This window comes from Oculina patagonica, chromosome 1, assembly GCF_052425735.1.
Source record: "Oculina patagonica isolate OP01 chromosome 1, crgOcupat, whole genome shotgun sequence".
Taxonomy (NCBI): domain Eukaryota; kingdom Metazoa; phylum Cnidaria; class Anthozoa; order Scleractinia; family Oculinidae; genus Oculina; species Oculina patagonica.
The window spans coordinates 26,442,709-26,462,749 of record NC_135758.1 but is presented as its reverse complement, the minus strand read 5'-3'; the positions used below and the strand labels follow the sequence as shown (position 1 = coordinate 26,462,749).

General features: G+C 36.9%; 2 protein-coding genes across 2 annotated transcripts; both read left to right on the top strand.

The window, feature by feature from the left end:
• The first annotated feature begins 1,444 nt into the window (after positions 1-1,444).
• Positions 1,445-19,460, top strand: LOC144646020 (uncharacterized). Its single transcript, XM_078505543.1, has 11 exons — positions 1,445-1,591; positions 2,847-2,967; positions 3,322-3,482; positions 3,947-4,115; positions 4,916-5,133; positions 5,573-5,752; positions 16,254-16,292; positions 16,381-16,498; positions 17,651-17,956; positions 18,092-18,456; positions 19,210-19,460. The coding sequence occupies exons 2-11, from the start codon at positions 2,907-2,909 to the stop codon at positions 19,213-19,215; spliced, it is 1,623 nt and encodes a 540-aa protein (XP_078361669.1). The 5' UTR covers positions 1,445-1,591; positions 2,847-2,906; the 3' UTR covers positions 19,216-19,460.
• On the top strand, positions 7,492-12,678 carry LOC144643588 (uncharacterized). The gene is made up of 6 exons (XM_078502897.1): positions 7,492-7,552; positions 8,723-8,801; positions 9,380-9,528; positions 10,785-10,950; positions 11,605-11,976; positions 12,525-12,678. The coding sequence occupies exons 2-6, from the start codon at positions 8,723-8,725 to the stop codon at positions 12,530-12,532; spliced, it is 774 nt and encodes a 257-aa protein (XP_078359023.1). The 5' UTR covers positions 7,492-7,552; the 3' UTR covers positions 12,533-12,678.
• Positions 19,461-20,041: the final 581 nt, after the last annotated feature.

Here is a 20,041-nt window from a genome sequence, read left to right as displayed (position 1 = left end):
TGATGGAAATTTCTATGGATACTCAAGTGTGAAATTCAAACATCTTTCTTGTTTTCGACTGGTGGTCAGTTGTTTTGGAGTATCTATCATCAATTCTCTAAGAGAAAAAATTGTCGCTACCTAGAACACAAACAACAATTGATAAGTTCAGATGTAAAAGTGGTGGCAAACGAGGACAAATTGTTGCAGATACATTGTTGCCCATGTTTTTTCTTGAGTGGGCAAACGAGTGGGACACAAAACAAATGTTCTGTATCCATGCCGCGCAAACGAGGAAACAATTGTTGCGAACACAAAATGTTTCTGAGTAAAATCAGAAACAGTTTTTGTGTCTCAGATACAAATTTAGTGTCTGCGACAAATGTTGCGCACGCAGGCAAACGGGAAAACATTTGTGTCCGCAACAATTTGTCCGCAACATTGTATCCTCGTTTGTTACCACCTATATGGTCTGAAAAAGATTTGGTGTAGTTTCTTTGTCTAGAAGTGGGCTGGATCGTGGTGTATTTTGTTCTGAAAATAGATGCAAAATTACGCGAAAACAACGTTGTGTAATAAAAAGTTTACAATTAAAATAAGTAATTGAAATTTTGCAAAACAATCGTTATGTCTAGCTGAATATTATTATAATCAAACATAAGATCGGTTATCATAATCTCGTTAAACAAAAACTTAAAGAATCAATTATCAGCAACAGTTGCGTACTGCTTAGAATTTCACAATTTATTGAATATCATCACTTGAAGCGATCGACAACACAGAGCTGACACGTTTTATGGTATGAATTTAGATAAAAGCAAGCGCCGTTGTTAAAAGCGCGATTTAATGCATCCGTAAACTATTTTAAAATGAATAAAGCTTAACAACAACGGGAGAACAACTCACAGTGACTCAAACCGGCAAAATATATCGAATGCTCTAAAAATGTGCGCCTCAAATGCGAATTACATGAGAAGAAAATGAGACTTAGCAGTGGCTTAATTTATCTTCGAAGACAAGATGTCTTCTATAATATGTTTCAGACGTATAATCGTCTCAGGCTTATTATCTTCAAAGTGAATACGGCAAATTTGACAGACATATATAAACAACGAATTAATACCACCTGGCCTGGGGGTATTAACACGGTGCTGGGATTGGCAAAACCTTCAATTTTCAAAAATTACCTCTTACAAATAAGCTGTCTAAAATTGAATATGATCTACCAAACTCACAGTGCTTGTTTTAATTACGCTATAAATGATTTCCAGAGAATATCAGGTAGGATCATCTTTACCTCGGTGTGAGAACTTGTGGAATTTTTCTTTGTTTTTGGAGCAATTGTTTTCCTGCTCCACATTGTTTCGAGGTTCTTTGTTGTCGTGGTCGTTCTTTGATTAACGTCGCTGGTGAGTTTCACAGCTGTTCTTACACCGAGGACGAGCGTGGAATCAGTTTGAGATGTAACAGTTTATCGAAGTAAAATAGAAAACGAATACGTTTCTAAAAGAATCGACCGTATATTCATTTTCTGCAGGTTTCATCTTTCATACAGTTTTGAGCCCGTCGGTTCTTAGCATTGATACATTGGCTTTAGGCACGTATATCCAAGGTGGGTAGAAAAATTCACTGATATTCAAGTATATAACTGTGTATCCGTTTATGGTTGATTTTATAGCTTGTTGCAGGTTAACTTTATTATAACAATTATTTTTCTTTGAGTAAAAATTATTTCTGCGAAAACGTTCCTCGAATCAAAATTTACCAGGTGACCTTGACGTTGAGTTGCAATGCCTAGTTAAAAAAATAAGCAAACAGTATTCGCTATCAAAATGTTATTTAACACAACATAATAACACAAAGTGAGCAGAAAAGCGCAAAAACTGATGACTTTGGAGCTCTTGTGAAAGCAATCGCCATTGTCAAATCTGTAGAATAAATTTTAATATTTTTAATAAATAATAAGCACGATGAAGAACAATCTTTGGCAACTTTAATTTTGTCTTAAAATACACATTTTAGCGTCCGCCATGTCGAACGAGTGGAATGATCAACAAATGTATGCAATGCAGTTTCATCACAAAAAATGTTGGTTCAACGCGGCCAATCGTTTACACTTTACATTTTATCCGATCCGGGCAAGGTTTTTTAGGAACCCGTACCAATTTCACCCCTGCTCGGACTACACTGCAAAATTCATCGGTTCCGAACCATTTTTTTTTGGTACGCGTCTTGTTAGGTCTTAAAATTGCATTTCATAGTTTTTACTTGATTAGGTTAAAATGACAGCTAACAAAGTTTAGTGGGGAAAATTATTAGATTTTCGACTGATAATTAATTAGATCAATCCATAGTTAATAGAGGGGAAATGGTTAGGAAGCCCGGCAAACATCAAAGGAGCAAACAAAGAGGCCTTGATTTATGTTGGAAGGTCCACGACCCTGCACATCTTTTGTTTTGTGCTCATACACTATGCATGAATTACGTAATCACAATGTTTCTATTGGTTAGTTGCATGAACACACGTAACCACCTATTGTATTTTCTCAGGTTTTGTGCAGGGTCAACCCCCAAAATAGCGAACAAAAACATACAACAAAGAACTTTGCCAGGCTTCCTAACCATTTCCCTCTATTAACTATGATCAATCTTGTATCTGTTGTACTTCAGTTTCATCCTTGGTAAAAATTGATATTTTCCTTTGTTCTGATGTATGGTAATATGAGATGATACATATAAAACAATGGAACATCAGAAATTATACCAAGGATAGAACTGAACCACAGCACACCTTTGAATTAGGCAAATTTCTAAAGAGATATATGTGCATCTCTTTTTGTTTTGTTTGTTTGTTTGTTTTCACTTAGGGCATAACTGTCAGGTTTATAAGTCAGCAGAATTACCTTAATTGTTAGTGTGCTCAAGCTATGAACTTCATTACAACTGCTATCCTTTGGTTTGTCCTTACAAGCGAGGTTATTTGCCTTGGTAAGTTTCACCTTCTTTCTACTGATAAGTTTAGGTGGCTGATAATGAAGTTCAAAGCCACTTTATGTTTTCGAAAATATAAGGTAGCTTTGAACCCCTTCCGCAAAAGCTGTGTCATGTCGATCATGTCGGAAACTTTCAAATAGCTTGTTTTTGATTTTTAAGTACTTAAAACTAAAACGAACGGCATTTTGATTCGTTATATTTTTACCATAGTATTGTTTTGTTTGAACAACACGAACATTATGTGTTCACCAGTCACTGGACATTTATTTCATGCCTTTAATTTTTTAAAAATTCTCCTGAAATGATTAAATTATGTTGACGAATTTTTCGACAAATCCATGTTTACAGATGATGTAGATTATGTCCGGGTAGGATGTTACAATGACAAAGTGTCAGACAGGGCCTTGCCTCAAATGCTTGCAAACTATCGTGTGAAAACTGGAAAGTGGCCAGACGTGTTGGACTGGAATGACTTGGAAAACTCAGTTATTGAAAGATGCGCTGTTAAGGTATGTTTAGTGCATTTGCTTTCATCTTCTGTTCTCTACCAAATCACCACGAGGCGCTGCTAAGCATAATGCATGTGCCTGCCTCCCTTGCCCTACCTGTCCGAAGGTGGTGTGAAACCTTTTTTCAGCCGTCATCGAGCTATATATCAATATTATTCAGTGGAGGACCTTCAGTATCCATTTGTAAGCACCATGAAAACCAAAACAAATCGAAGAGTACAAAAAGGAAACTAAACGGTTCAAATATGAACTTTCCTGAAAGCTGATAAATTTAGGGTATATACAAAGTCTTCCTGCTCCTAAGCGAATGCGGTGATCCCCCCCCCCCTCCCCCTCCCATTTTATTTCAAAATTCAAGTTCCCTTAAGATAAACAACAAATAGGCAAAGTTTGAAAATCTATGGCAGTTCTATTTCGCTTGAATTTCCTTAAAATGACGTTTTGGTTTTGTAATTTTTATCCAGGCTAAAACGAAGGGGTATTCGTTTTTCGGAATCCAGTTCTATGGAGAATGCTGGAGTGGACCGGAGAGTGAGAAGACCTACTCAAAGTACGGCTTGTCATCAGAATGCACAACGACTGCTCCGTTTGTAGGCAAGACAAAAGCAAACTTCGTCTACATGCTAACCACAGGTTCGAAGTAAATTATGGTTTATGAAATGGAAAAGGGCCATCTGGAATTTAGATCCCCTTCAAATGTTGCGATCGCCATTGTTCAATTTGAATACTTTATCCTCCTCCTCCTTCACCTCTTCCTCCTCCTTCTCCTTCTCCTTCTCATCCTCCACCTCCCCATCATCATCATCATCATCATCATCATCATCATCATCATCATCATCATCATCATCATCATCATCATTTACAAACGGACATCCTAATCGAGAGTATGGTTGTCTATATCACAGAATCTAAAAACGCACAACAGACAAATGGAACGTATTGCCTTATCAATCGTAAAGCCTACTCGCATTGTAAAAGTCAAAGCTAGTTGAGCTTTTGATAGCCTTATGTAAACGGAATTTGGCGGAGCTATATGCCACAAAATCTCGAGTATAATTACATCAAGATAGAGCGATTTTTCGTACGACCATGAAAAAGATTACACATAAACAATCAAACTGGAGGCAAGCGATATAGTTGATTTAGTGGACAGGGTCAAACGTCAGCCCCCTTTGGTTCGTTTAGCAAACACCCAAAGCAAAGCGTTTTTACTGGTTTTCAGCATTTTGATAGTTTAATCGAACTAGGCTCTCTATTGGTAGCGGAAAACCTGCAAAACGTGTTTTACACCTTTTAATTGCAAAAAGTACTTAATGTAAAAACAAAGGTCTAATTCGAAAAGTTACTTAATATAAGAGCAGAAAAAAGAAGAGTGTTTTGTTTCAGCTGTTGACTATTATTCAAAGACAACTTGTTTTTAATTGTTTGTGCAGAGAATGAGTGTACAAACTACAAAGTCCTAAACGAAGCCGACCGATCGCAATACCACGTTTCCAACCAAGCAAATTTGTTAAGGTGTGACCACGGACGCGTGGGCGACGGCTGGTACAGATTTGAAGGAGCAGCAGGAAATGCAATGGCGGACAAATGCGTGCCATCCGGGAGGTGCCAGACACTCAGCACGGGCTGGTATAACGGGTCGTATCCTGAGGTTTTTATCAACGGTTGTTTGTTTTAATCGTCAATAGTTCATACAGTTGATCTACCAAAGGAAATTTCTTCAAAATAAAAAACAACAACAACTCATCTGCAAAACTACTTAAACAGCATACATACAACCTATTAAATGGTTTGACAAGTAAAACGCGTTGATATTTAACAAGTTACGTAGCATTTCCCACAGTCCCACAGAAAGAGAAAAATACGAGCAATCAGTAAAACGTCTACGCATATTAACTTGCAAACCATTGAATAAGGAACTTATTGCTCGACTGCTTTACTTTTTCTGGTATTTTAGGTTTTGAAAAGGAACCTTAAGCTGGGTTCTTGCAACACAAGTACACCACATTTTTATGTAGTATGGAAGATGCGGAATGTATAGTTTACTAGTTTGTCCTCATGTTTGGCTGTCTTTTCTGTCACTATGACAGGTTGCCGACGGAATCCAAAGCGGAACTGTTTGTTTCAGCTGGAACAGGGATTGCTGTCACACAAGTTCCAAAGTCACTATCGGCATTCGTAACTGCGCGTCGTTTTTCGTATACAAGCTGAAAAAGGACATTGGCCGCTGCGTAAAGGCTTACTGTGGAATTGGGCGGTCACTGGAATCTTGAAACGACCTGAGTTTGAAAACAAATGTATTGCCCTCGTCGCAAAAGTGGTCATTTCATTACAATAATAAATGAGCTATCAAAACTTAACTTGTTGTGATTGGTACGAGTCCGACTAATGTTAATTAAAAAAAAAAATGTACCCGACGGGCCATTATCCTATGTCACGTGTTAGATATAACCCCCTTTTAATTGAAAATATGTAGTTCATCTCTTCTTGTAGAATTATAAAAAAAGTGTTTTTCGTTAGGGTATTCAATACGCTAAAAACGTCTGTCTGTAAAAACCTGGCGCGAAATCCAAGATTGAAAGTGAGAGTGAGGAGAAAAGGCTCGCGCGATTCACCCTTCGGCGCTTCACGCCTTCCGAAAAGTGATTACGCGCGAGAAAGAAAGGACAACTTGCAACAAGAACATTTTGAATTTTTATCATTGTCCCAACGGCAATATAATATCATACAAAACATGCAAAACATCCACATCCAACCCTGGAGGGTGTTAAAAATAATTAAAAAAGCTGTTAGTCTGTACAGGCTTGAGAGCGAGCGCCTTTGAACGAACCTTAAAGTCAGTAATTAAGACCTTACGTTCAATCAAATCGCGCGTTACTTTCATGTAACTGGTGAATGTATGTGCACTAGGCAAATTTCTCGCCAACGACAATTCTGAAGTATCAACTAGAAGTGGAAAAAAGGAACTAAATTTTAGCGTCTACAGAACGGCAAACTTGTACTCGGATGTTGCAAATGCGCGAGGTCCGTAAGAAAGAAATGATATGCCTAATTCTTGTTTTTGTAAGTTTGTGAACGATGCTCAAGGCACAGTTGCATAATAAGCTTGTAATTCCAAGTAAGATAAATGGTTTTCCGATAAGTCATAAACGGTTCCTTCAACAACGATTTGGTATTTTCCGTTACGTTTAATTGCAAAGTTCGGGCCTTTTAGCTAGGGAATCAATTATAAAAACCAAGTGTCATTATTTGCGTAAAATGTGCAAAAGATTAATGGGTTAAGGTAAAACAACAAAAAAAAAAAACATTCAATTCCATTAATTAATAAAATAATGTTTTCCTGCGTTATATTGAATCCATTTCTACGTTTTTGGCATTTATTGTCTTGTTTGATTAAGCAACGGATACAGAATCAGATTAAGTTATCGTATCCTATAATGCGTAGGAAATGTAAACAATGACCTATTTTTGTTTTTAAAGAAACATTTTTAGATCATTCTGTAAATTTAATGCAGGCGCATTTCAAATCCAATGTCAGTTCTTTTTTGGCATTAATTAAATGAGAATAGATAATGAACAACTAAATGGTTTTTAACATTTTTATATCCCTCGTCCATGACCTTAGCAGTACACCTCTATTTTAAACTTAAAAGCAAACAGTACTTATACTTACTTATATTTTTGCGACCAATTTCGTATTATAGGGGATTAATTAAATACATTTCCGCTGGAAAGAAGTCGACTTTCATGATAATGTTGTCAAACAAGTTTGTAATGAGCAAACATAGAACTATACTAATGCTATCAGGGACCAACAATTTAAGGCAATGAGAGATTATTCACGGTTGTTACATCACAGCCGGACGAAAGTAATTGAAAATTATATCCTGTACAATAGAAACTACGTAAGCAACGTTTCCGTGTCTCATCAAGAGACGGATATGGACTAAAAACCTGTAAAGTCAATTAAGGCCACAAGCTTTATAAAGGGTTGTCATTTTAGATATCTAGCATGTTAGGCTGGTTAGCCAGCGTGATCCAGCTGCATTGGTACGCAAGACCTAGAAAAGGTAATTTAGTGACTTTTATTTCTTTAGTTGTCTCTTTTTTACTTTGATATTATTTTTCTGTGGAAAATAAAACTGCATGTTATATAATAGTTACAATATTAGGTGCTACCTATACAAAGTAGCTCGAGTAGAACTCGACTATTTTTTCGAACATAGTAGAGGCAGTGAATAATGACGCGGGCCTGCGTTTTTACAGCTAAATCATTTCTTAGTTTTTTATTAACCACAAAGAACACACAAAAATATTAAGAACTGCATGTTTTATGTTGTTGCTTAACTCTTTCAGTGCTAAGTCGACTTAGCTTGTGTTGACATTTGGAGGAGCAGTCAAAAAACCACTTGTGACGGCATCAATTTGAAAGTCAGCAGATTGTGATGATAAGCATCTGAAAGAGCTAGGTTTGACTTTTTCACGGAACTATTCATTTTTGTGTATGGGTCCCATCCTGACAGAGCTAATCGAGAAAAAATCAATCACTTTTTGGTGCAAAATCGGTGCTTAAACAGGCCAAAACACCTGTAATAGATCCAGGTCCTCTTTTCAGGGTTTAGCAATGTTTTAATCAAAATTTTTTTGATATAAAGGAAGGAGGGATACAGTAGAAAGGAGTGGAAATGACAAAGCCGAGAAAAACGCAAAGAAAAGGAGCAAGAAAAAAAAATGGAAACGATTTCGCAAAAATAGGTCCAAAATTTTGGCTTATGCGCATGCGCCAAAGTACAATTTTGTACATTTTTCCATGGAAACTTCATCAAAATCTTGCTGCATTGTGGAAAAGTACTTTTTAAGCAAAGTTAAGGGAAATTCAGGATCGTAGCACCAAAAATTCAGTTTAACGGTAAAAAAAAAGCCCCTGTTTTTTTGAGAAATTTAGCACTGAAAGGGTTAACGAGAGCTTTAATCAAATTATGGGAAGGTTTTATCGTTTGATGATTAATTCGATTGCAACACACGCAACTTACAGTTGAACATACACTAAACGTTTTAATTTGACTAGGGAAAATGGTATATTTTAGAAATCATTGTGCATTTTACTTCTAAATGCTATTTGTTAAATTAGTTTTTATACCAAACTTAGTTTAAATAATTCCTCTTTTCCGGTAACAACTGACCTGTAACCCTCATTAAATAAAGTTGTTATTATTATTATTATTATAATGTTAACCAAGATGGGTCGCGGAGGAAGTGCAGTTTGCCTTGCATTTGCTGTTATCTTAATCATCATCACACAACAGACCTGCGTTCAGTGTAAGTCATTTATACACTTTTACGTAGATACAACTTATAATTATCATCGCTTCTGTCTCAAATCCTCAAGTCATTCCTTATAGTGTTCATGTCGGGCAATTTTTTTTCCTGCAGTCCTTGTTTGGAGGTTCAGAACAAATTACGGCTTTTAGAGAACTGCCTTTTTGCAAGACCACACCCTCTACGGCCTTCACAACCTCGCCTCAAAAAATATTACCCAAGATAAGTTAACATCTTATCTCAAAATCGATGTTTTCTTGAGTAACTAAATTACCTCATAAGATATTATAAGTAGTAAAAGTATTTTATATATTTTATCCTTTGCTAAAACTTGTTCTGCTCTTGGGTAAAACACTTTACTCTACTTACTGTACGGGTTTTGGCGAAATAAATGCTAGAAAAAGCCCTGCGATAGACAAGCTTCCAATCCAGCTGGAATAAGCACCGGGTCTGATGGGCCACTAGGCTTGAATTTAAACTTTACCTTACCTTTACCTCAATCTCGTAGTACAGCAATATGACCCTCCCCAAAGAAAACGAAAGCAAATCTCATTTCTTGTTAATTGTGTTGGTTGCAGCTACTTTAAACTATGTTCGCGTTGGATGCTTTAAAGACAAAAGACAGGCACGAGCAATGACCCTTCTTGCAAGCTACCGAAATCCTTCAGACAATTCAATGGATTGGAATGATCTGAAAACTTCTGTGGTCGACAAATGCGCACAGGAGGTACGATGTATTCTACATTATTTACATTTGGCTTCAAGATTAGTCAGATGAATACAGTTTCAGCACGCCACCCTTAGGAACCATATCCACTGCACCACAACACTTCTGAATGGGGGTACCTCGATAACATTAAATACTTATTTTTTTGGCTCTACAACATGAAACAGTAAATTTTAATCAATTTAACACTAACAGTAAAAATTCACTGTAACAGTAAATTTTATCCAGAAAGAAACAAAAACAGCTCCAAAAAGGCCAATATTATTTTTACAGTATATGAAGAAGTTTTCGGCCATTTTCGACGATTTCCAATCAAATCGGAAGATTTCCGAAGACTGCCAAAGATTTCCGAAGAGTACGAAGACGTCCGAGGACTACTGAAGATTTCCGAAGAGTACCGAAGATGTCCGAAGTCTACCGAAGATTTCCGAAGAGAAAACCGAAAATTCTCTCTAATTTCACGAGTGTTTTATCCTATTTTTTAAGAGCAGATAAGAAGTCATAATGCTAAAATTTTTCACGAAAACCCCCCAAACACTTAACAGTATTTTCTCCGAAAACAGTAGACATTTAATAATTGTCTTATTTAACAGCAAACACTTAAAACTATGGGCAAGTAACACTAAATAGTAAAACCCGTTCAGATCCTCTTTTATCGTTGTTATACCGGCATACATAGGTCCACAACACATACACATACCATTGTACAAAGCAGGTACCTGATTGTACCTATGAAGTCGGATTCGTGGCGATAATTAAGAAGATCTGTGGCTTAGAAACATCTTGTTCATTCACAATTTGTCGTATTTTTGCACTGGAACGGAATTATTTTCGAATAACAGCTTCTTACGACAAAATTTTACAAGGTTAACTGAAGCGTAACCGATGTAAGTTGACCCGGGTAGTAGGGTTACCCTACCTGCGAAGTTTTGCTTGTGAACCCAGGCTATCTTCTATCCCTCTTGCTAGGGTAACCTGTGCACTAGGGTTACCCTACCTGCTTGTAAACAGGCCCTTAGACTCCCGACAGCATCTTGCCTCTTTTAAAGGCAATTCAGTGTCAGACTTGATAGGACACTTGACCCATAGCCTTCTCGCCACAAATCCCTCGAGTTTATTCCTCTTCTCCACTCGTCTATTGCACTCTCTTTTATAAAACAATCTCCTGTGAGTTAAATTGTCAAGTTCAATTTCTTATACTGAATATACTAAACTCATTTTTATTTTTATTTTCAATGCAACATCTTTATCATCAGGCAAAAGAAACCAACTCGCCGTTCTTTGGTATCCAGTTTTACGGGGAATGCTGGGGCGGTCCCGGTAAATACGATCGACACGGACGATCTTGGAACTGTAGATTTATAGGTGGAGCTCATGTAGGAAGACACTTTGCAAACTATGTATACATGCTGACTGGCGAGGGTACGTAACTCCAGAGCGGGACAATTTACTGTTATACAATTGAATTGAAGCATAAGGTATAAGAGGATAAGCAGGGGACGTTAAAGAACCCACACACTTATCGCAAAGAGTAGGGCATGAAGTTCCCGGTGTTGTGGTCTGGTCTATTCACAAGTATCCATGGGTTGGGTGGATGGACGAGGTCATATACATGGACGGATAGCGGCTGCCAAAAGGCGCCTGTAATTTGTAATTTGCTGATGCCCGATCTCGTCCCGTGCTCTAATTGTAGAGCACATTAACCTTCAGGAAATGCTCTATACAAGTACATTAATAGTACATTAACATTACCATTATGAGAATGGTTGTGAATCAAAGAATGAATAAACGATAAAACACTACAAAAAAAAAAAAAAAAAAAAAACGAAAAATGAACGAACGAAGGAACAAATTAACGAATGAAAAAAATTAACAACAACAACAACAACCAACACAGGGACGGACGGATTGTTGGATCACCTCATCAGCCCCCGATTATTGTTTGATTGATTGATTGATTGATTAACGAGTTAAAATCTTATTTTGATATCAACTGATATTTATTCTAGCTAATCGACACGCTTGAAAGTTCTTTATTTTTCCTGCTTCTTCTTCTTGTTGTTTTTTTGCAAACAGAGTGCACCAAGTACGAAACACTGAGCAACTCCACAAGGTCTCGTACATTTGATCAGTTTCTTCATCGATGTGATTCAATCTTTTCCAATCGCGACTGGAGAGGTGGATGGTACAGGTTTGACGGAGCTGCAGGAAAGGCGATGGCTAATAGCTGTGTGCCTTACGGTCGTTGCGGAACAAACCAAACAGGCTGGTTTGATGGGCGACTCCCTCAAGTTGCAGATGGAGAAATATCCGGAAGAGTTTGTTTCAACGACGGAAATGATTGCTGTAAAACAAACCTGACCGTTCGGGTACGCAGATGTGATGGTTTCTATGTATACAGCTTGCCTAGGTCGGCAAATGGATGCTTTAAAGCTTATTGTGGCGATGGTAAGTGCAACAGCAACAGCAGCAAATTGCAGCTTTAAAAGTAAAGAGTAGGTTTGCAAATAACCTTTTTTATGCAGGAAATCGAATTTTTGCACCCTTGTTTTTTTTTTTTGCGAACGGTTTTCAAATAGCTTGCACTGATTACTGCAACTGCAATACATATTACGTCATTATCACGGCCTTTACCTCACCAAGGCAACCACAGATCTTGACTAACGCTCGAGCGCTAAGTGGTCAAGTAGCTGTTTTCCGAACAACGCATATATCGAGGCAGCGTGTGTCTGACTAAGAGTCTAAGAAGCTCGTGATTGAGATTCTGTCTGCTTCATAGAGCGGTTTTCACTTGAGTGTCGAAAGTAAATTGCGTTTGCTTTGGTTTTGCATTACTACGCTAAGTGATTGGCTTAAAAATCTCGCGCCACTTTCTCAGCCAATCAGGAGTAAATCATATCAGATTTTCTCATGTACAATTTTACGTGCCATAAACATCTTCAAACAACCTTAACCAACAAAAACTAGCTCTTATTCAATTTCTTGTTTGTTTTCAGGCGCATAGACAAGAACGTCGTCTACAACAGAAAACGTCAACGTTCCATATATCATCAAGTGAAAATAAGCGGAGAAAAAACACTCAAGCTTGTAAAGTGTTAAAATAGTGAATGAAATAAAGTGAATAGACTCGCGTCAGTTTCGCAATCCTTATTCGTGGTTACCTATTGATCTAAAGAGCTATTCTGACCGCAGTGTAGGTGTATAAAATTTGCAAGTTTAAACATAATGGACACTCAGTGAGTTTCTTCAATAGCACGCGCACGCAAGGGTAGCTTTATTTCAGACAGTATTGAAAAGCTGGAGAAACTTAAAATCAAGTTTTATCCGCTGGCTTTTTCCCCCGTTTCACCGTCACAAACTGCGAGACCACTACTTGTTAAAAGAAACGAAACTCTTTTCTTTATTTATTTATTTATTGAACCTGGTATAAGAAATTTTGCAATGCTTGTTTAGACCTTAAGCTCTTCCGCGGAATTTTCCGAGTTCTTGGGGATTGGTTTCTGATGACGTCATTTCGGAATTCTCATTTTGTTTCCATTTTGCGTTTTGATAACATGGTTGTTTTCTTATGTTTTATTTAAGGAACAACACTAAATGTTTGAGGTCCCTGCCAGAAACATATTTTTATGGCAAAAACTATAAAATGACGTATTTTTTTCCTTCAAAAAAGGTGTAAGAATGGGCCTTTTTGTACAAGTAAAATGGCGGGAATGAGTCGAATCAAAATACTAGTTCTGCGATCTTTTACATTTTTATTATCATATCAAACACACGGAAATGGTCGTCTTAAAACTTCAATTAGACACTTATTTGATAGAAAACCAATCATTAATCATTGCAATCCATTTCCATCCATTTCCATCCTAGCTATCCGCAGCCAAAGACACTTGGTAACAGTTTCAGTGCTCTAAAATAGCATTTTTTTAATTTAAAAAATAGATGAGGTTTCCTACAACACAAATATGAATTTTGGCTGTTCAAAAATCCGTTAAAATCTGCGACAACGCCCATTTAATAATACAGAGAGATCCGTTGTAAATGCTTTTCCGGAAAATCGCTGGCCTTTTGTTAGCTTTTTACACTTTGATGTTTGATTTATCTGATCAGTAGGGCAAACCTTCTTTGTTGACCTTTAAAATAATGCTTTACGGATTAACCAGAGTTAATTTCTTAAGTTTTCGTTGGTAATCTTTGTTATTCTTCTTTTATGTAATTAATCAGTTTTGTGTCTCTTTGTCATTGTTATAACTTTTTGCCACCTTTTAAACGTTGGGACCCTCGCGACCAGTTTCAGTTTGTAGTTTCCAGGCTTCAACGAGCCTTATCCCAAGATGGCGGCGACTTTGGTAGTGAGCCGTTTTCGAATGGACGGTGTAAAGACATCAGCTTTACCGGTATATGTATATGGAAGCTTTCTGTTTCAAAAGAGGCAGTGCTAGGCAAGATTTCCAAAGAGACCGATGACGGCCTACTTGACGGCTTCCTCGCGCATGCCTTTGATCGGTCGATCAAATAGATATATAGATAGATCAACTGTATTACGAAGGGTGGCACGTAACAGAAAATGATCTATCGTGATCTAGAAAATAATCTATTGATCAATCGATCGATGCTTCCATGTTTGTTTGTAAATGTAACATAATTTTAGCTTATATCTTAGTATCTCTTATATGTTTTAATCTGTTTAACTTCCATTTTAGGTACACTGTAAGGCTTTTAGCGACTTTTTATATTTTACTTTTTACTAGGGCCTCTAAGGATAACAGTTTTTATTGTAAAAGCTGATGGAGTAACCCTATTTAAATAAAGGCTTCTCTCTCTTTCTCTTGTTTGTTTGTTTGGTGGTAGCTGTTTTTTTGGTTGTTGTTATTGCCGATAAAAAAGTGGGTGGCAAAAGTTGCTTGAAACTTACTTATTTTTGTTTTAGTAGAATTCTACTAATGTTCTTATGCAAATGCTGCATTGATTGGCTGAGCTATAGTACACACTCTGCCATTATAGTGTGGAATGGCTGGAGGTCGTCTTAAAACAGTATACGTTTTGTTTCTCTGAACTTTCAGAGGAAAATTTAGAAATATAACTTCATTCACAGGAAGACTAAAAAAATGCAGTAACTCTTACGCCAGGTTAAACTTTGAAAATTATTGAATGTACTGATAATTAAGCCGTGTTACAGCTACCAGAGTTTCAAATGATGATTCAGTCCCCGTGCGATTTTGCTATAGCAGTGAAGTTTTATTCTTCTTTTTCAACTATGTAGATAGTTAAATAATTGGATTTCATTATTAAAAGGCAATTTATTGAGAATTATACTAAATAAAGTAGATTATCCGCCTTATCAACTATCACCTCACAGAAATCTAGAGCTTGGTAATGTATTTGTTAGATATAATATATCTAGGTTTAGATTGGCTGAATGTTTAACTCGGATATGCAAACAAGGTTGGCACACCATTGTCCACGCTCTGTGCTCCACTCAAAACCTAAAGGATGAATGTAAGCCAGCCAATCATCTTGATTTTTTTATTGCTTAAAATATATTGCCTTTGCTCAAACTTAATAACAACAACTTACGTTTAATGCTCCCCTTTCTTTTCCGTCGGTTAATTTTGCATTAACCGCGGGAATGAGACACAAAGAACGTGGCCTGGTATTCTTGGCGTGTTTTGGGCATGAAAATCGGCTTAGTAAACTTCTATCTTCAAAATTATGTTGGCGAAAATCCATTATTAACGCAGAGACGTATCCGCGCAAATAACAAGACAACTGCAATGAACCCAATTCATCGATGACGAATCAACCTTCTATTTATTTAAATTAGAAAACACCCGCACGTAAGATCAGTCGACTGAATTTCCGGATCACGAAAAACTCCAATTTATCGAAATTGGTAGACGCGAGGTTCAATAATAGAATAAATTCAATTTAAATGTCTTATGTCAGTTCGAATACGCAGAAACAAGTAATTGATATTTTATATGTTTTTGTCCCATAGACGACAACGGCGTATTTCTTGAATTAAATTACTGAAGCCACCAATTGATATCTTGCGGATGTTAACTGTTTAAAGTTTTGCAGTTTCTTCACTCGATAACTGTTTCCCGTTAGAGTCTAAAATAACTCAAAATATATATATATATATTCTCAAGTGCAAGCTTGGCATGAAGTGATAACTTTTCCGTTTCTAGAAGTGGGGAACGAAGCGAATTTAAATTAAGGTTATGACAGAAAGGGTGGCTGTCAGTTGAAAGGAAACATTTCGTTGACAGTGAGCAAAAACTGTGTCCGGTTTAACAATAATTGATATTGATGTTTTATTAAAGTTTGCTTTCACACCTGTAGCGCGCTAGCTTTGAAATGACTTCAAGATACACAATCGAGCACTCTGTTTCAACTTCTTTGACATATTTACAGAATTGTTTAAAGCAAGTTAAGGGACTAACGATTTGGGTCATCCGTGGTCATCAAGAAAAACCGAGACAATTTGAGTATAGAAGTAAAAAAAAAGTTGAAAGGTGATTATAACGTTGCTGTAGACTCGACTAGTTTAAAAGCCGGCAGGAAATTTATGCTTGAAATAGAAAGTCGAATGAACAATAGCCCATGATATCGATATCAGCGGCTGAATGTTTGATGTGTCTACAAAGAGTGGACTAACAGTGCGTTATTAGCAGCCACCGCTTTGACAATTTCAAGTTTTCTTTGTGTTGGTTCCCTTTCTTCAGACAATGTCAACTACCAAGGTTTTTGCTAGTATTGTTAAGGTTTGTTTGTTGAACATGTTCGTAGCTTAATGAATTTAACAGAGCAAGGTTTTAAGGGCAATAAAAGAGAACTACGTTGATTTGGTAGATCGCCTCGTTACAGTCAGGAACAATGATGGCTTCGTGGAGTGTTTTACTGCTTGCTTCGTTCAGTCTGTTGGTTACAGCGGAAAATACAAATCCAGATTTATTCGATGACGAAAAAGGTAAAGATTTGTACAATTTGTGTTTCTAAGTAAAAAAAAGCAAATGCGGTGAATTGAGGCCTCCATAACAACCAAAGAAATTCCGTGTACTTATAATAAAATAAGATAAGTTTAGGCGAAATTTGATAAGCAAACTTATATCTAAAAAAAAAACACCGACACCGAGAAGTTTGGATATCTCCGGTGCACGTGGGTACAATCCTTTGTTTTAGAACATAGATATATTGCCATTATAATAAGGAAAACTATGTTATGTTAGTCAACATGAATACTTTTTGTTTTGTTTCTTAATTCTAGCCTACATAATATTATTTGATTTGTTCAGTATCGTTTTATTTTTGTTTTCCCCACTGCTTGTACTCACGGAAGCAACTTTAAGGTAAAAACATGCTACACAAATTTAGCTGGTATTAATCCAGTTTAGTTAATGTTTTCTTTAAATATATCAACAGGCCTTTGCATACAAAGAAAGGACATTACAATTCATGTAACTAGATATTGCTGATTATAACTGAGATCCAGTCTTTTCATATATTATAACCGTACCAGTAGCACGTGACTTCCCTTAGTTTTATTGTTGACGAGTAGAGTTGTTTCCAATTGAAGGTCGAAGTGAATTGCTATTAGCGCTGGCTTTGTATTATTACGCTTAGTGGTTTGTTTAAAAAAAAAAAATGTCGTGACTTTTTTAAACCAATCGGAGGTAAAATTAAAAACTGCCGCGTGCGCGCTCGCTGGCACATATTTTTTCGCGGCCTTTCGCGCCATTCTTTTCATTTATGCTACGAAATTTATTGAATTGTCTTTGTCCTTTGTAATAAGTATTGGTCACACCGATTACACTGGTTAGGTTCTTCGGCACTCGCTTGAAAATCGCTTTTGTGCTAAGTTTCGCTTTCCGTCAGTAATGCCATAAAAAAAATAATAATAAAGTAAAAAAAAAAAAAAAAAATACCATTTAACGCCTTCTTTCCTAAATATATAGTTTTTTTTTTAATTCCTTGGCCTCTTCCATTTCACGTAAATTACTAAAGGAAATGACAACTTCGCACTATAACAATACTAGCTCGGGGGGAGTTTAAATATAAGCTAACTAATTAAATATCCGTCATGCATCTTTAAACATTTTGTTTAATTTCTACTTTGCTGCAGATATTGTTTATGAAAAAGTTGGTTGTTTCAAAGACACAATGGAAAAACCCAGACCCTTACCAGTTCTTGTTAAAAACTACCGCTGGCCATCTCAGATTGACTGGAAGAACTTAGATCGCACCATAAGAGCATGCGCTAAGGAAGTTAAGAAGGCTGGATACCTGTACTTTGGTCTTCAGTTTTACGGCGAATGCTGGAGTGGACCGCAGGCTCATTCAACTTACGATGAAGACGGAAAGTCGAAACATTGCATGCTCGGTGTGGGAAAGGAACGGGCTAACTTCGTGTACAAACTTGTTTTTAAAGGTAACTTAATTTAAAATAATGGCAAGATTTCTTTGTGAGCATTCTAGACAGAAAACCGTTGAAAATAATATGACATTATTCCAACCGACTTATACTAACACCCATATAATGCCTGTTAATCCAATTTATCCATAGAATGCAACGAATACAAAGTTCTTCAGACGGCTGATCGGTCTGTTCACCATACCTACACCCCAAGTGCAGCTTGTGACGTTAGTCTCAAGCCCGCCTGGTACAGATTCCAGGGTAAAGCGGGAAATGCCATGGCCAACTCCTGCCCACCTCAGTTCAAATGCGGAACCATTGTACCGGGTTGGTTGGACGGAGAACTCCCTTCAGTACAAGAAGGAGTTGTGTCTAGAAAGGTTTGCTTTCATCAAAACCGAGATTGCTGTTATGCACCGGAGGAGGCGAAAGTTCGAAACTGTGGAGGGTTTTACGTCTACTATCTTCGCCCTGCGCCTTATTGTCAATTGAGATACTGTGGGAATGGAAGAAGGGTAAGATTGAAGTTTGTTTCTCAATTGTTCAGTTTTATTGCCTCGGTTGGGACGCATGTCTCTGAGAGGGTAGTTAGAACAGATCTGGTTCAATTTCTGTCACATAACGCTGTGAGAATGTACTGCTACGTGACAAAGACAGGGGACAGACATAACTGGCTGACATAATTATCCCTGCTTTTAGTGCCAAGTTAATTATTCTAATAATATTCACAAGTTGTTTGGTTTAATCAACAAACCCTGAGGAGTAGCTCTTAAACGAATCGCAGAGGACGAAAAAAAATAGTCCACCCAATCTGAAAGAAAAAAAAAAAACAGTGCGTAAGAAGCTGTTCATGTATATGTCGAGTCTTACACATCAAACTAAGTCAAGGTTAACAGAAATTTCCAAATGTATTCTCGGTAAAGGACGTCTGTCTGAAACAAAAAATAAACGTGAAGAAAAGTAAACGGAGAGTTTCATCACGTTACCAACATAATAACAAAGCAAATAATAACATAGCAAATAGGTTCTCTTAAAAGCTAAACACGTTCCTGGTCACCTTTTGGGACCTGACCGGATCCGAAGTTTCAGTGTTGCCTTTTCCTGCAACGAACCCAGCTCAGTCAAGGGGTAGTGTTAGGGCTAATAGATACCACTGATTGCTTGCTTCTTGTCTTAATTTTGACAACTATGTTTTTTTAGAAAGATTCTTCTATTTCAGTAACTATTTCATCTCTCTTGCTTTTTTGATCTTTCTGTTGCTTTTGCAGGATTGAGCTGTCGCGACAAAGACAAAGGAAATAACTTAATTATATTAAAAAAGACTTCCAGGAAAATATGAAATTTTCAGTTAAAACGAGATGTATATTACATTAAGAAAAAGAGTACGCGTCAAGTTTATGTTATTTACCAAAGTAAATAAAGCAATTCTAAAGTCGATTTTGTGTGTGTGGGTGTTTTTAAAAAAAATTCGCGGTTTAAATATTGCTTAGAAGTGTTAGTTTAAATAAAAGAAATCGAAGATTCGAAAACGACAACTAAATAACTATTTAACCTCGAAGGAGTCTAGACTTTCTTTAGGCTCGTCACGCCTCCAACGTAGGTGATGTCAATGCTCACAGGATACTTTCCCGGACTGGCTACTTACGCTCGATTATATAAAAGAGTGCCATTCAAAGACTTCTTCCAAACACATTAGAAAGTCTGGATATTCCAGAAAAAGACTGTACCTTATACTCATTCAAGAGAAGAACTCACCTTCTCCCTCCCTAAGTAGACTTTCTTCTCCTTCCTCTTTATTAAGCCCCGCCCTATCTTACGCGCGTAGTATCGACATATTTTATAAATTTAGAAGCATTTAGGCTTGGTTTTATATCATTTTCCAATATCTTCTGGATATCAGAGAAAATCGTATAATCAAAGATGGTGGATTAAAGCAGGTAAAACTTATGACGTCAAATGACGACACAATCAATACAGTTTGAGTCAGCTCTGTACAGCAAGCTCAAAAAAAAATTACTATAGGTATTTTGCCCGAGTGTTAAAAGGACTATGTCACGGATTTTAACAGGTTTTTGAACAGCCAAAATTTCTATTTGTGCC